This window comes from Trachypithecus francoisi, unplaced genomic scaffold (genome assembly GCF_009764315.1).
Source record: "Trachypithecus francoisi isolate TF-2019V2 unplaced genomic scaffold, Tfra_2.0 Lachesis_group16, whole genome shotgun sequence".
In the NCBI taxonomy this organism is placed as follows: Eukaryota; Metazoa; Chordata; class Mammalia; order Primates; family Cercopithecidae; genus Trachypithecus; species Trachypithecus francoisi.
In genome coordinates, this window is record NW_022681461.1 from 88,381,907 (window position 1) to 88,398,435 (window position 16,529).

A 16,529-nucleotide genomic window follows, 5' to 3' on the forward strand; every position below is an offset into this window, starting at 1 on the left:
TCTGGTGAAGGCCTTCTGCTTTACACTATCTTCTTTCCCTTAATTCACATAATACTTGAAACCTAACATTATTTTACTGGTTTTCAGGGCACCAGAGTATTCCATTTTGAACATTATTTTTAAAAGTATGCTTCATTTACTCCTCAGTTATCAATGAGGATTTGATCTAAATGCTTAAAGATCCTACACATTTGTGCAATTGCCCTCAACAACTACTAATATAAAAATGCCAAATAAACCAGTTCTTTGGTGTGTTTTAACATGAGCTTACAATGAGAGTGTAATTTAAAAATGTAAGCATACAACTAGGCTTTACCAAAGAGTAACGTGTTTATTTCACTTAAATTCTTAAAAATACTTTTTTGGCAGTTGTCACATAAAATGTCCTAATGTAAAAAAAAAAAAATAATAATTAAAAAGAAAAGCATGAAAAAACAGACCCAAAATGTTAAGATTTTATTTACAAAGCTTTTTTGTTGTACAGAAAGTAAAAATGCTGTTACAATCTCAGTGTAACTGGTAGCCACAGACGGTAGACTCACCAATCACAGCTATCCACGCTACAGCAAGAGTCTTACACAAAAACCTAACAACGCTTACAATTTTGTTGGGGTGAAGTCCACAAACTTGGTGGTAGATTACCAAGAGGGACTACATGGAAGGAAGTCGGAATGTCACAGGAACTATTCTTTGGCTCTTTGGGTGGGTGGGTGTCCTGGGGTTTGTATCACAGCTACCTTTTTTTTTTTTTAAACAGCTACCAAATCCATGAGCAGTCCAACCAATACTGAACAGTTCTGTTTCTGCAGGTCATCTGGGGTCTTAATCATCTTCTCCTTCATCATCCGTTTCTCTCTTCCTCTTTTCACCTTTCCCACCTTCTTCCTCCTCTGAACAGTAACAAAAATTGACTTTAGGACAGTGGCAAGGCATTTTGCTTAGATTACTGCCAATGAAGGCAACAACAAAGTTTTTGACAGTTAGGGGATAAAACAATGTAAACTTGATCAGATTAATATAGGTGATTAATAGCGAGTATAAGTGGTGACCACAGAACCAAGAAAAGCAAAATGCACAGCAGCACCTCAACTCACACAGGAAAGTTAATCCAGTTTCCTCAGTTTTAAGGTGTTTTCTTCCAGATGTTTCTTTTTACAAATCTAGCAGTTACTAAAATGCGTATTAATAACCTGAGCTGGTCAGGCGCGGTGGCTCATGCCTGTAATCCCAGCACTTTGGGAAGCCAAGGCGGGCGGATCTTCTGAGGTCAGGAGTTCTAGACTACCCTGGCCAACGTGGTGAAACCCTGTCTCTACTAAAAAAAAAAAAAAAAAAAAAAAAATCAGCCAGGCATGATGGCATCCACCTGTAATCCCAGCTACTCCGGAGGATGAGGCATGAGAATTGCTTGAATCCGGGAGGTGGAGGTTGCAGTGAGCTGAGATTGTGCCACTGCACTCCAACTGGGTGACAAGAGCAAAACTGTGTCTCCAAAAAAACAAAACAAAAACCCTCGTGCTATCTAGCATGTCTTCAAGCCATGCTTATTTTCAAGTGACCTCGGACAAGCTTAACCTCTTTAAGTCTTTTTCATCTGTAAAATGGGGACAATGGTACTGACTTTAAAATGTTACTCTGAGAATTAAATAACACAAAAAACACTTAGTATGGAACATCGTTAAGACTCAAATTGTAGCAAACTAGTATTAACTATAAAGGAACTTCTTAAGAGTATTATGTAGTCGAGACACAGAGACATATAGACCAACTTTTTCAACTAATAAAATCCATGGTTATTTTAATGAAATTAACTATATGTTAAAATCGTATTTCAGACAGCTTTTTTTCTTTTTTTGAGACAGAGTCTCACTCTGTTGCCCAGGCTGCAGTGCAGTGGTGCGATCTTGACTCGGGACTACAGGCGCCCGCCACCACACCCGGCTGATTTTTTTATATTTTTAGTAGAGATGGGATTTCACTGTGCTAGCCAGGATGGTCTCGATCTCCTGACCTCATGACCCGCCCGCCTCGGTCTCCCAATCATACAGGTTCTTAAAGGCAGTGACCAGGTCCTAACCAGGGTAGTATCTAGTGTAAATGTAATTGAGAGCTTGACACAAAGTGGATGCTGAGAAAACATGAGCCAAAAGCACAGTGAACACCTGATTCTGAGACACAACCATGAGACTTTTATTTATTTTTTGATACAAGGTCTCTCTCTGTCACTCAGGTTGGAGTGCGTCGGCACCATCACAGCCTCACTGCAACTTCAAGCAGTTCTCCCACCTCAGCTTCCCGAGTAGCTGGGACTATAGGCGTGTACCACCATGAGCAGCTAACTTTTTTTTTTGAGACAGAGTCTTGCTTTGTTGTCCAGGGGAGTGCAGTGGTGTGATCTCAGCTCACCGCAATCTCTGCCTCCTGGGTTTGACTGCGTGCTACCACAGGATTTCACCATGTTGCCAGGTTGCTCTCGAACTCCTGAACTCAGGAGATCCACCTGCCTCGGCCTCCTAAAGTGCTGAGATTACAGGCATGAGCCACCCCACCCGTTCCCAGCTAACTTTTAAATTTTCTGTCGAGACAGGGTCTACGTTGTCCAGGGTGGCATACTTTCAACAGTATTAAATTTTAAGTAACAGCTATTTCACTCGTGTTGGTTGTAGTGGGGAAAGGACTAACACTGATAAAACTGGGAAACTGCTACATCTGTTTATATATCCTGAAAATGATGGTTCAATTATTAAAGCCCTTTTTTTTTTTTTTAAATGAAATAACTCCCAAACACAGAAACCTCACACTTGGCAGTAAACCAAATGACTGGTCCTAAAAACATATTTAAAACATGGGGACCAGGTTAGGCACAGTGGCTCATGCCTGTAATCCCAGTAATTTGGGAGGCCGAGGTGGGTGGATCACTTGAAGCCAGGAATTCGAGACCAGCCTGGCTAACATGGTGAAACCCTGTTTCTACTAAAAATGCAAAAAATTAGCTGGGCGTGGTAGCAGGCGCCTGTGGTCCCAGCTAGTTGGGAGGCTAACGCAGGAGAATGGTGTGAACCCAGGAGGCGGAACTTGCAGTGAGCCGAGATAGTGTCACTGCACTCCAGCCTGGGCAACGGAATGAGACTCTGTCTCAAAACAACACCACCGCCCCCCCCCCCTCAAAAAAACCCATGAGGACTGAAGACCAACAGGACCCATGCCATCAGACAGGAATAACTGCTGTAGCAGCAAGGAGCCTGCACCAGCACAGACACACTGATGGGATGATAGAAATGAGAACGTGAATGTGTGTGTAGACCGCCAGAGCCAAGGGTATTTTATTTTCTTCTCAGTGGGATCAAATTCTAAATAATGGATGTTTTTATCTAATTTTTAACTGAGAATGATCAAAATGCATGCATTAGGCCCACCTTCATCTTCATCCTCATCTTCATCTTCTTCATCAAGTCCAAATTCTTCTTCCTAAAGAATAGCAAACAGCCTAACATTAGATTAATTCTGCCAAACTGAAAAGTGCAAATAGTACAAATTCTGCCAAACTAAGTACAAATAAATGTGACAATATCAATCAAGCAGGAAACTGTAATGTTATTTTTATCTACTTTGATGTACCAAGACCCACTGATTTTCCTTAATGTGCTTTATAATTTTTCTAAAAAAAACTTTTTTAAGAAGCAAGCAGTTCATTTGCTAGATGTTTAATTAGTATATAACTTTGGATAATTCAAGAAATCATCTTAAAATCTCAAATTTCAAAACCGGTTTAGACAAAAATTCCTTTCTATATCCCATTCATATACAAAGCTTCTTTCAGAACCTTAATATCAATCATACACCTAATGAGATCACACAAATCCCTAGCCTTATTTTTATACTACACAAGAAGATGCGTTTTGTTAACAACTAATGTTGTCTGCCTGTTTCTCAAACCTCTTTGAGGGTCAAAGTCAAGACACAGTTTTCTCCTGCCCTCGTATAGCTTTCATTTCCTCAGGGATCCTCTATTATTGGGTATTCTACAAACCAGACTATCTGCTCTTTCAGGGCACACCACAATCTCATTTCATTTTGTACCCCCAACTCTTTAACATAGCAGGTATATATTTACTGAATTAAACTGAATATACAAGAAAAAATTTAGACTTGGTAAACATAGACTTCCCTACAATTCAATGAAGGAACAGACATACCATCAATTCTCAACATTTCCAGTTTTCTCACCATACTGAATACTCAACTCATTCCTTCCCCCAGAGGGCCAGAACTTACCTTGCACAGCCAGGAACCGTACTAGTTTGAGTTCAGTAGGCATTCCATTTAGTAGTTATTTAAAGGCAGACAAAAACTAAATTAACCAGATTCATATTGTAAATGTATTTACAGGTATACTAATTTCTTCAAAAGGTGTTTTTCTTTTCTTTTGTCATCTTTTTGAAACCCTCACTTTTGTTGTAATTACAAATAGGAAGCAAGGTAGAAAACAGCTGCACTGACCTCCTCACTGACTTCATCATCATCCTCATCCCCTTCTACATCTTCATCTTCATCATCTTCCTCATCAAACTCCTCTTCTTCACCATCCTCATCCTCCTCATCTTCCTCATCTTCTCCTTCTGAAAACAGTCCAAAAGGGATTCATTAAATATCCTCGATGCTCCACAGGGCACAAGGTATTGAGGATCTGTGGGCTGGCTCACAGAACAAATGCTGGTAAGGCCACAAACTGCAGTCACTTTCTGTCTACTACGAGACAAAGCTCAGTCCCTTTGTCCAATAGAGTCCCATAAAATCAAGAGAGCTAGAAGTCCTAGTAGACAGGACAAACACTTTAATTCTCGCTGATGAAATGATACAATGGCTAAGATTTGCTTCAAAATAATATAGAGTGGGGAAGAATGGAAGGGTATGCAGGAATAAACCAAGATCAGCTATGATCAATAATTGCTGAAGCTGAGTGATAAGAACACGGGGGTTTGTTTCGCTATTATTTTTACCTTTGTCACTGTCTGAAATTTTCCACAGTAAAAAGTGAAAAAAAAAAAAATCATGTACCTTCTCTTGGGTAATGATACCAGAGTCACAGTCAGCTGCTCAAATCAGAAACCTGAGAAACACCCATAATAACCCTGTGACTCAGGGGACAGGAGGCTGAGAGGCACCTGCATCTCTACCTGATTGTGCAGACCGCTAGTGTGGCAGTTCTTGCTTCTCCTGGGTCCTAGAGCTCACCATGCTCTCACCTGCCTCCTGGTCTCTGCGTGCTCTTTCCATCCTCTTTGCTTGGCTAACTGACTCCACCTTGGAGTTTCAGTCAACATCACTTGCTTAGGCAGTCTTACTCACCAGACCTCCCAATGTCAGGTCATAGGCTCTCACCATGAGTATGTGGTGCTTCTCCATTACAACATACTTTGCTTACTTGCAATTATTATTTACGATTTTTAATTTAAAACAATTTTTTTCTGTACAGATGGGGTTTGGCTATGTTGCCCAGGCTGGTCTTGAACTCCTGGATTCCAGCAATCATCCTTCCTCACCCTTCCCAAGTGTGTTAGGATTACAAGTGTGAGCCACCATACACAGCCTATTTATGATTTAAAAAATATATAACCATTTCTCTGTAAGGTCCAAGAGGGTAGGAATCTTGTTTTTTTTTTTTTTTTAATCACTATTTTCCATAGTGCCTGGCACATAGGAAATGCTTCAGTATTTGTTGGCTGATCCATCTTTCCTCTCAGGAACTGACCCCCACCTTCCAAGGAATGTCCTTTACCGGCTCTTGCACATGTGGCTGTCCTTGAGGTGAACTTAAATAGACAACAAGCACAAACGGTTTTTAGGAAAAATGGAAAAACTATAGAAGGGACAAAGGGACGTAACATTTGGAAGTAGGTGAGATGTCCTATTCTCTGTCCATTTTACCACCTTATAACTCATTAACTTTTGCCTGTCTCAATATGCTTCAAAATAAAACTGCAAAAATGCTTCCATTAATTGCACCCAAACTCCTTTTCTTCCTCTTATTTTCTTGATAATTTCTGCTGTATGTGCTAATTTTTAAAGAAAAGAGGTATTTATATTGACTGATGTGAAAACTAATCATTCTGCTTCCTCGAAGCCAGGGATCCCCAACTCCCAGGACTGGCACTGGTCCGTGGCCTGGGCCACACAGCAGGAGGTGAAGAGCAGGCCAGTGAACATTACCACCTGAGCTCTGCCTCCTGTCACATCACCTGTTAGATTCTCATGAGTGCAAATTCTATTGTGAACTGCTCATGGGAGGGATCTAGACTGTGCACTCCTTATGAGAATCTAATGCCTGATCTAAGGTGGAATGGTTTCATCTCAAAACCATTCAGCTGCTGCCCCCAACCCCTTTCCCGCATCTGTGGAAAAACTGTCTTCCATGAAACCAGTCCCTGGTGCCAAAAATGTTGGAAACTCTGCTCTAAGCCACCTGGAAGTAAGAAGTGTTTTATTCTAAGAGCGACTGAGAGTAAACAAACTCAGCACACAAAGAAAACACAAACTTATCAGGAGTGATATCTTGGGTAGAAAGTATTAGTTATTTCTTAAAATCAGGAAATCTGTACAATATGTAAACATTCTGGGTCAAATGCCAAAACTACTGAAAATCATCTTTTAATTCTATGTTATGATCAGAGATTATTTCCCTTATGAATGAAAAATGGAATCTAACATATAGTTATTTGAAATCATTACCTTTTAAACTCTGGTCATATGTCAATGGAAGGGAAAGCTATTTTATTTATAGTTGGCAATAACAAACAGGTACCAAGTACCTACTAAGTGTCAGGCCCTATGAATCAAGAGATAAGTATTTACCCAAGATGATGACTGTAGTACAGTAGGACAGTGGTCCTCAACCTTTTTGGCACCAGGGACCAGTTTTGTGGAAGACAATGTTTCCACAGCCTGGGGGTCGGGGGATGGTTTCAGGATGATTCAAATGCATTATGTTTATTCTGCACTTTATTTCTATTATTACATTGTAATGTATAATGATATAATTATACAACTCATGATAATGTGGAATCAGTGGGAACCCTGAGCTTGTTTTCCCTGCAACTAGACAGTCTCATCTGGGGGCAATGGCAGACACTGACACCCGAAGTGTGCTGCTTATGTCCAGTATACTCCATAATCTTGTTTTGGTTGCTGTCACTGCAGAAACCTTTGCTTCACAAACATAGGATACTGGAAATGGAAGCAGGTTTTTCAGTGCTTTTTTGGCAATCTCGGGATATTCCACCTTGATTTTAATCCAGAATATAGAGATTTTGAAGTTGTCTCAAACCATACTTTTAAGGCCACTGCCATTTGCGATCTCAACCAGTTGATCCTCTTCAAGCATGAACAAAGTCGATTGACCTGGCTTATTCACAAATGGGTCGTGGATCCATTCCTTCCCAGGTTGGGGTCTTTTGTGATTGGGAAGTAATGTTCAAACTCTTTTGAAAGCTGAGATAGGTGATCATGCACCAGCTGCGAGAAAGGCGGCCCTGGCTCAGGCTCTTTCAAAATCACTGCTACTGTTTGAAACATGTCAAAAATCCCAGTGCTCAGAACAGAAAACTAAGTAACGTATGTTCTCACTCATAAGTAGGGGCTGAATGGTGAGTATGGACACGTGGAGGGGAACAACACACACTGTGGCCTGTGGGGGCTGTGGAGGGAGAGCATCAGGAAGACTAGCTAATGGACAGTGGGCTTAATACTTAGGTGATGGGATGGCACATGTTTATCTATGCGACAAACCTGCACATGTACCCCTGAACTTAAAAAAAAAAAAAAGTTTTACCACTTATTCTGTGTTACTAAAATGTTCTGCTAGTGGTGACTGTTAATTCTAAAAGAAATCTCTAGAGCAGGCCTCGTAACTCAACAACTCTGGCCAGCGATCCACCTTTAGAACACCATCTCGCTTCTCTGTGTAAGAGAAGTGTTCTCTGCATCCATCTCACAGAACTGTGTGAACAGACACGGGTTAAGGGCATGTACTTTAATGTGGTTGATAATTTTAATCACATCCTGCAAAAAGTTAAGTTCAGGTGACATTTGTCAGCTAGCCAGCATTTCTCTAAGGATGACACAGTGCATAGACTCACATCCAGAAGTGACCTCTTTGACTCGAGTAGTAAACCAGAAAGCCATCCAGTCATGGAAGCCGCTCCATCTGTGCATATACGACACAAAATGACCAATTCAGTTTTCCTGATATGTAATCATTCAAAAGACTTGAATAGTTCTGCAGCTGTGGTGTTGGTTGGCAACGAAGTACACATAACATAGTCTCATGCACATCCTCCTGAAAATATATCGCACAAAAACAAGCATTGTTGCCATGTTGTCAACACTGGCAGACTCATCAACCTGTATTGCGTACCATGGTGACTCATCAATCCTCTCTAACAACTGTGCCTCAATATCCTCTCCTATTTCATCAATTCATCTAGTTATGGTGCTAGCCGAAAGAGGAACACGTGCCACCTTTTGAACTGCAGCTTAACTGCAGCCTCTCCTAAAAGTTCATGACAAATGTCCTTAGCAGCAGGCAGGATCAACTCTTCAACAGTAAAGGGCGTCTTACTTTAGCAATGCAGTTAGTTAAGGACTTCTTTGCTTTAGCAATGCAGTTAGCCACTAAGAATGAGATGTTCTCATTGCAGTCACATTTGATGAAGTGGAAGCTTTCAATAATTGCCTCTGTTTTTCATGTTCACATTTATTTCTTTTGAAAAACTCCAAAGGCTTGTCTTTTAAATGCAGGGTGCTTGGTCTCCAAGTGGTGAAGCAACTTTTTTTTTTTTTTTTTTTTTGTGAGATGAAGTCTTGCTCTATCGCCCAGGCTAAAGTGCAGTGGCGCAATCTCAGCTCACTGCAACCTCTGCCTCCTAGGTTCAAGCAATTCTCATGCCTCAGCCTCCCGAGAAGCTGGGACTAAAGGTATGCACCACCATGCCTGGCTAATTTTTGTATTTTTGCAGAGCCGGGGTTTCCCCATGTTGGCCAGGCTGGTCTTGAATTCCTGACCTCAGGTGATCCACCTTGGCCTCCGTAAGTGCTGGGGTTACAGGCGTGAGCCACTGTGCCCAACCAGTGAAGCGGTTTCGAAGGTTTCATGGCTTTGTTGGATAGCTGGTTGCCACATATTATACAAAGTGGGCTTGGAGAATGTGAATCATCTGTTGCAATGAACCTGTAATTTAAGGAGCACTCTTGGTATTTTCTTTTCAATGAAGCTTTCTTTTCATTGGCAATCTTGTCTTCCGCTGTCTCATTATTGGATCTTTCCCCCTTTACAAAGAAGTTCTCCAGCGACGTTTTTTACTCATGTTGGATAGGGTTAGCTTGTGGGCCTACCAAAACTGTGACTTAGACGAATACGCAGTGCAGGAAAGAGGTGCGGATGGAAGTGGTAAATAAAAAAATGGGGAGGCCAGGCACGGACTAAATTAAGCATCAGATTCTGACTTAAAGCCTGTCACCAGATGCAGCTGTACAACTGAAGTACACCAACTCACTTGCCACCATAAAGCCTGCCACCAGATGCAGCTTAATTGTCACTTGCTACTCACAGATAGGGTTTGATGAGTCTGCAATTGATTTATTATGATCTCTGTACAGTCAAACCTCTTTGTTAATATTAATCTGTATTTGCAGCCACTCCCCAGCACTAGCATCACCACCTCAGCTCCACCTTGGATCATCAGGCATTAGATTCTCAAAAGGAGTATGCGACCTAGACCCCTCACACGTGCAGTTCACAATACGGTTTGTGCTCCTATGAGAATCTAATACCACTATTGATCTGACAGGAGGTGGAGCCCAGACAGTAATATGAGCAATGGGGAGTGGCTGTAAATACAGATGAGGCTTCCCCACCGCTCATGCGGCCTGGTTCCTAACAGGTCATGGAGTGGTACCTGTCTGTGGCCTGTGGGTTGAAGACCCCTAAAGTAGGAAGACTTGAAAACAGCAGGGTGGCAAGCCTGTAAGAGTAAGGCGTTTACAGTTTAACATGCGCAGCATCCTAAACTAGCTTGTAGGCTTCAGGAGATGCTTCCCGGGCCAGGTTCAAAGTCTCATTCCTATAATCCCACCACTTGGGGAGGCTGAGGTGGGAGGATCCCTTGAGGCCAGGGGCTTATGAAATAGGCCTAGGCTATCAATTTAATGGAATGCCTACATTTAAAAAAATATACACACACACGCGCGTGCACACACAATTTTCCTCAATAGTAAGAACATCTAGTAGCTTTTTTTTTTTTGAGGCAGTCTCTCTGTCTTCTGAGATGGAGTGCAGTGAGGCACAATCATGGCTCACTGTAGCCTCAAACTCCTAGGTTCAAGTGATCCTCCCACCTCTGCCTCCAGTCTTCTGAGTAGCTAAGACTCCAGGTATGTGCCACCACACCTGGCTAATTTTTTTTTTCTATTTTCTGTAGAAACAAGGTATTGCCATGTTGCCTAGGCTAGTCTCAAACTCCTGGGCTCAAGCAATGCCCCCCACCTCGGCCTCCCAAAGTGCTGGGATTACAGGTGTGTGCCACTGCGCCTGGCCAACATCCAATAGCTTTCATCAGAGGCTTTGAAAGGCAGACATCAGGTTCACTGGATGCTGAGTTTACTCACCTTCATCCTCCTCCTCTTCATCCACACCATCCACCTCAGCATCTGAGTCAGGTGCTTCCTGGTCCTCTCGGTCATAGCCATCCAAGTAGGTAAGCTGGGGCAGGAGCTTGAAGACACTCTCTCGGTAGTCATTCAGGTTAGTAACCTCACAGTTAAAGAGGTCTAGGCTTTTCAGACATTCTAACTTTTTCTGAAGAAAAGGATCAAAAACCACAACTCCTAAACCAAAGGAATATAAGTAACAAACCCATCTCTTGAAGAGGTAAAATTCTAGGCTCTATATTCGATTCCTGCTACCCATTCAGTCTCATATATAAAAAAACACATCAAGTCTTTCGCAACCTTTATATTAGGTTACTAGACTTTAGTCCCTCTCTTCCTTTATCTACTCTCCCACAGAACTATGTGTTTTTCTGGCAGCGTAGTAGTCTAAAGCAATATAAATTGAAAATAATTTTTATTAAATCCAGGTATTTTCACAGTGTGAGACAATCAAGCAGTTTAATAAATGTAGCTGAAACAAATGTTAACATTCGAGTAATCAAATGGCCATTAAGAACTTCCTGGGTATCAAGCAGTCTTTAATGTTCTAGGGTGGTAGTATAGGGAAAAATTTAGAGATTTATAACACAATCTCAGGGTGCTTACAATTTTACTTAGGACACAGACATGAAACACTAGAGGATGAAATATAATAAAATATAGGCCGGGCGCGGTGGCTCAAGCCTGTAATCCCAGCACTTTGGGAGGCCGAGACGGGCGGATCACGAGGTCAGGAGTTTGAGACCACCCTGGCTAACACGGTGAAACCCCGTCTCTACTAAAAAAATACAAAAAGCTAGCCGGGCGAGGTGGCTGGCGCCTGTAGTCCCAGCTACTCGGGAGGCTGAGGCAGGAGAATGGCGTAAACCTGGGAGGCGGAGCTTGCAGTGAGCTGAGATCCGGCCACTGCACTCCAGCCCGGGTGACAGAGCGAGACTCCGTCTCAAAAAAAAAAAAAAAAGAAATATAATAAAATATAAAGTGTGGCAATGCAGCTATTTTCAGGGAAGACAGGAGTCAATACAGGCTGGGGGAAAAGCAGAGGGGCGCAGAGTTGAAACTTCAGAAATATGGAGAAACATTGCACTCTTCTTTTTCAATGTTTGGGGAAAAGACGGACATGTTACCAGACTTCTATGATGTGAAGTTCTTCAGATTTTATTTACCATACCTTGAAATTTTGTTGCAATACCTTATTTCTTTGGAACCATCAGTTTCATCTATCTAAAAACAGTTAAGCTATAAAAAGTTGGCCTAAGTCAAGTTTTCTGAGTAGTCAAAGTGCATTGGAAAATGTCTATGTATTTACTCAGATCTTCATTTGTTATTATGTGTACTAGCATTTCAATCCCAGGTCTATTAAGTTTTGATTAAGGGTAAATTAAGACTACACTATAGGCAAGTCAGGAGATAGCAACAGGAGGCAACAGTAGACCCTTATAGATAGAAGAGGGAGCAGCCTATGAAAGGCAAACCCAATGTGAAGTAGCACATAGCCTGGTGCCTTCCAGAATAGGGGTAGTAAGTACATATATCTAGATAGCTTCACAAACACAACCTTAATGGTTCTGAATCAAGAGAAAATCCTTGGTATTCTCTAAGAAAAGAGTACTAAAAACACCCAAACAAACATTAAGAGGACTTCCACATGAAATAATTTCTAAAAAATAAATGTTGATGCTTAACAGGCTTTGCTGCTTTATTAGGAAAGCTGGGCAACACTCACAATGACCTGAGAAGAAAGGCAGACAAAACAAAACCTTATTTTCAGAACTCAAGGTATCTATGTAGTTCTGAGGAGATATAAAATGATATGAAAATCTGCCTCAAGGCTCTAGAGCAGGGGTTGGGAACCGGTGGTCCAGTGGCCAATTCTGGCCCACCACTTGTTTTTGTAAAATAAGCTCTACTGGAACACAGTCACACTCATTTATTTATGTATGGCTCCTTATGTGCTAAAATGGCCAAGCAGACTAGTTGTGACAAAAACTATATAAACAAGCTATAAAGCCAAATGAACCTACTATTTGGCCCTTAGAGAAAACGGCTACTGACCCCTGCACATGAAGAAACTTGATCTTCTTGATCAAGAAAGAGGCTCCCACACTTGTTTTATTCATGCAGGGAACACACAGCAGGGTTACAGCAACAGACAAACGTTGCACCCCTCAAAACACAAATTGTACAATGATCCAAGAGTCTGTGGATCAAACAATGTGCTTACATAGTCAGTTCCTTGACGTCTTAAGAAAGCTGTCCCCAGCCCTTCTGGTCATAGAGCTGCTTTTGTATCATGTAATTTTCAGATTAGGTTTCCTTCCAGTCAGGCCCTGACTTCCAGAAGCCCAGGTATGACTTCTTGCCAAAGAGGAAAAAAATGCTGCAGTGCCACCCCAGACAGCTAGCTAGCATGCTGGCTTTCTCTTCACAAAGACTGACTCAATGCCAGCTAGAGTCAGCTTCAGGCAGCTTTTCCAAAAAGGTTCACTCTAAAAATTCTCCACTTAAAGGAATGAGCCATTTATATTTCATAATTATTTCCTAGAAATAGGTGCACAAAAACACATACAACCTCGGATATTTATCTAATGCTTTTTAATACCAAAAGTCATTTCTCTATCTAGTTTCACTGACCCTCCCTGTACACAGGGCCTCCAAGGCGCTCCTGTTTCTGAAACTGTACAATTATGTGAGATTTCTGGCTACTTCCTGGCAAAGCACCCCTTATCAAACAATTTGGACATGCCAACCAGTAGGTTGAAAAATGAAATGAAAGCAAGAAAACAACAAAAATCCCAAATAACTATAGTACTCTGGAACTGCTGAAAGTAGTAAAATTGTGCTTTAAGGCCCAATAGGCACAAAATACACTATACACAGATTATTCAGGATCCCAATGTAATGTGTAAATACTGATAGAAAAAATTACAACTCTACCATACCAGAAATTTGATGTAAGCTAATAGGCTAGCCATAATAAACATTAAACATTTTATTAACAATAATTTTGCTTGCCTTCTTAGAATTTAGAAGGGCTTTGGGGGATGGTTTGGATGGCCCAGGTCTCTTAAAAAAGGTGTCCAAGGAAGTTTGAATTGATGCCTTCTTTGTCTCTCGATTAATGTCCCTGTAGCAAGCAGAGGCATTCACAATCATTGCATTGACTGTAAGAACTGGGCTCAAAGTAGACAGTGTTCAAAATGTATGTGGTTAATGAGGATGAGGATGGTGTTTTTCCCCACTGAAGAACACTGCCAGAAGTCAAAATGGACCCAACTTCTCCCCCCTTCACCTTCTCCAAGTTAGAACTTCAGGAGACCAACCTAGCACCGCCAGGAATCTCAGTGCCAAGTACAGCAGAATGGCGGGACCCCAGGCTTTTCGAAATAGCTCTGGTGTGCAGCCCTGTGGCTCTGCCACAGGGTGTGTGACTCTGGACAAGGGATTCAGCCTCACCCAAGCCTTAGCTTCCTCAATATAAAATAAGGGCCATGCTATTTCTATCCACTTTGTAGCTAAGTTTTTTTTTTGACAATTACTAATAAAACATGCCTAAAGCACCCAGTAAGTGTATGGGTATAGTAGATCCTCTAAAAATGGTGAACACAACCAAGATTACTTTTCATCCTTCACTATCCTGGGGAACTGAGACTTTCACAGCCACCAGAGGGTCCTCTTATACATTACTGACCAGATCAGGAAAAAACTCAAGCAAACAAACAACTCCCACACAGTATTTGCTTTTGCTCCACTGCTGTGTGCTACAACACTGAAAAAGGCTTCTGATCATCAGAAAATTCAGGCTGCCACGAGAATTAGGTAATGGCCAGTCATCAACTGGCCAACAGTGAAAAGGTACTGCCTGCTACTCTGTTCTTTAAAAATCAAATGAGGAAAAAAAGGGGGGGGGGGTGGGAGGAGAAAGGTTTCTTATGCTCACAACAACCTAGGATTAGTATGTCTGTCACTAACCAATAAACAAAGGCTTAGTGTAGCCCATCTGAATGGGAAAGCATCAGCAGTTAAAATTTGGTGCTCCTGTTGGAATTCCCAGCTTAAGGAAATTTGGGCATGAAATAAATTTACAGGTGGAAAGAGAAGAACAAGTCCCAAGGGCTATGGAAAGCACAGCAGACTTCGATTTTTTTTTTCCTTTTTTGAGATGGAGTGTCATTCTGTCACCCAGGCTGGAGTGCAGAGGCATGATATCAGCTCACTGCAACCTTCGCCTTCTGTGTTCAAGTGATTCTCCTGCCTCAGCCTCCCAAGTAGCTGGAATTACAGGCGCCTGCCACCACGCCTGGGTAATTTTTTGCATTTTTAGTGGAGATGGGTTTCACCATGTTGGCCAGGCTGTTCTCAAACTCCTGACCTCAAGTGATCTGCCCGCCTCGGCCTCCCAAAGTGCTGGGATTACAGGTGTGAAACACTATGCCCAGCCTAGACTTAGATTTGAATCCCTACTCTGCCATTTGTCCCGAACAATTATCTACATTCTCTAAACTCAGCTTCCTCATCTCTAAAAAGAGGACAGTCATTCTCTCTTCCCTGGGTCATATAAGGATACAATGGACAAATGTTCATGTCCTTGGATGCAGCAAAAGTCAGTAAATGTTGGCTTAAATACTAGAAATGGGGGTTGGTTTGAAGGAAATGAATAAAACTGCTAAGAGCCTGAGTATCTGGGTATACCTGTAATAGGAAAAAGGGCAAAATGCATGGAGCACTGGTGAGGCATTACATTTATGAGAAATATGAGCTCTTAAATATGGACAACTTAATGAAATGTAAAACTAAAGAGACTCAGCCAGACATGGTGGCTCAGGCCTGTAGTCCTAGCACTTTGGGAGGTTGAGGTGGAAGGATCACTTGCGGGCAGGAGTTCAAGACCAGCCTAACATAGTGAGACCTCTGTAAAAGAATACATATATTACACACACACAAAGAGACTCAGTAAAAGGTGATTAAATCTGTATTGGAGCAGTCTCAAATTGTTTAGGAAGGAAAAGATCTTCTAACTGTTGTCAGGAAGTCCTCTTCATTAAAAGAAGCTACAATTTAACTCTGTCTTCCCCTGAAATAACAGAGCATTCTATACAAGTGATGTGAAATCCACATATTTTAATATACTCTGACATCAGAATAGAGACAACAGAGAAGAAATGTCTTACCCTCTAGGGTCTCTTCTGGATTCTGAAAGACACCTATATGCTACATAACCCTCTGCCAAATAGCACAGCCTATGGGGCTGCCCTACAAACTGCATTAAGCCCCCTGCCTCCAGTCCTGCCTCTGGAAGCCCTTTTCTGGCCACTACAACTTCCACACAAACTGGACAAAAAGCAAAGTAAGTACATTAACTTACAAAGCAAAGTAAATACATTACTTTATCTTATTATCAGAACTCCTAAGTGAGGTAAGGCAGGGATTATTATCCTCCCTGCTATAAATGAGGAAACTGAGGCCCAGAGAGAAGAAGCAGTTTGCCCAAGGTCACACAGCAAGTCTACAACCCAAGTGGCAATAAAACTTAGCTTTTCATATCTTATCCCAATATGTAAGACTGAGGAGGATCTTGGGGTTTCCATGCAAAACTCTAGGCAACAGTAATCCAGCTAGAATACAAGATCATGAATTAGATGACTTAAAGCTTAAAATGGAGCTGTCTTTGATTGTTTCATCTATAATTCAGGCATGCCACACAACATAAATAGCCTTTTCTGTTAGAGTATAAATGTGCATAATGGCTTGGCCAGTCTGGGGGAAAAAATTGTTAAGAGACATGTTTAAGGCTATAGAGTCAATATATAAATTTCAAAAGTGGA

At 41.6% G+C, this 16,529-nt stretch overlaps 1 protein-coding gene across 5 annotated transcripts in view; it reads right to left on the bottom strand.

Moving 5' to 3' along the window:
• Positions 1-439: 439 nt before the first annotated feature.
• The window catches only part of ANP32B (acidic nuclear phosphoprotein 32 family member B), a 31,483-nt gene continuing 15,393 nt past the window's right edge, over positions 440-16,529 (bottom strand). For 2 of the 5 annotated variants that reach the window (XM_033238016.1, XM_033238015.1), the window contains exons 4-7: positions 10,663-10,852; positions 4,501-4,619; positions 3,417-3,468; positions 440-890 (exon numbers count right to left, since the gene is read on the bottom strand). In XM_033238016.1, coding sequence (XP_033093907.1) covers positions 823-890; positions 3,417-3,468; positions 4,501-4,619; positions 10,663-10,852 — 429 coding nt within the window. In that variant the 3' untranslated portion in view covers positions 440-822. Of the gene's footprint in view, positions 891-3,416; positions 3,469-4,500; positions 4,620-5,463; positions 8,204-8,306; positions 8,336-10,662; positions 10,853-16,529 lie in introns of those variants that run through there. The other 3 variants (XM_033238018.1, XM_033238017.1, XM_033238019.1) reach the window with 3 other exon arrangements.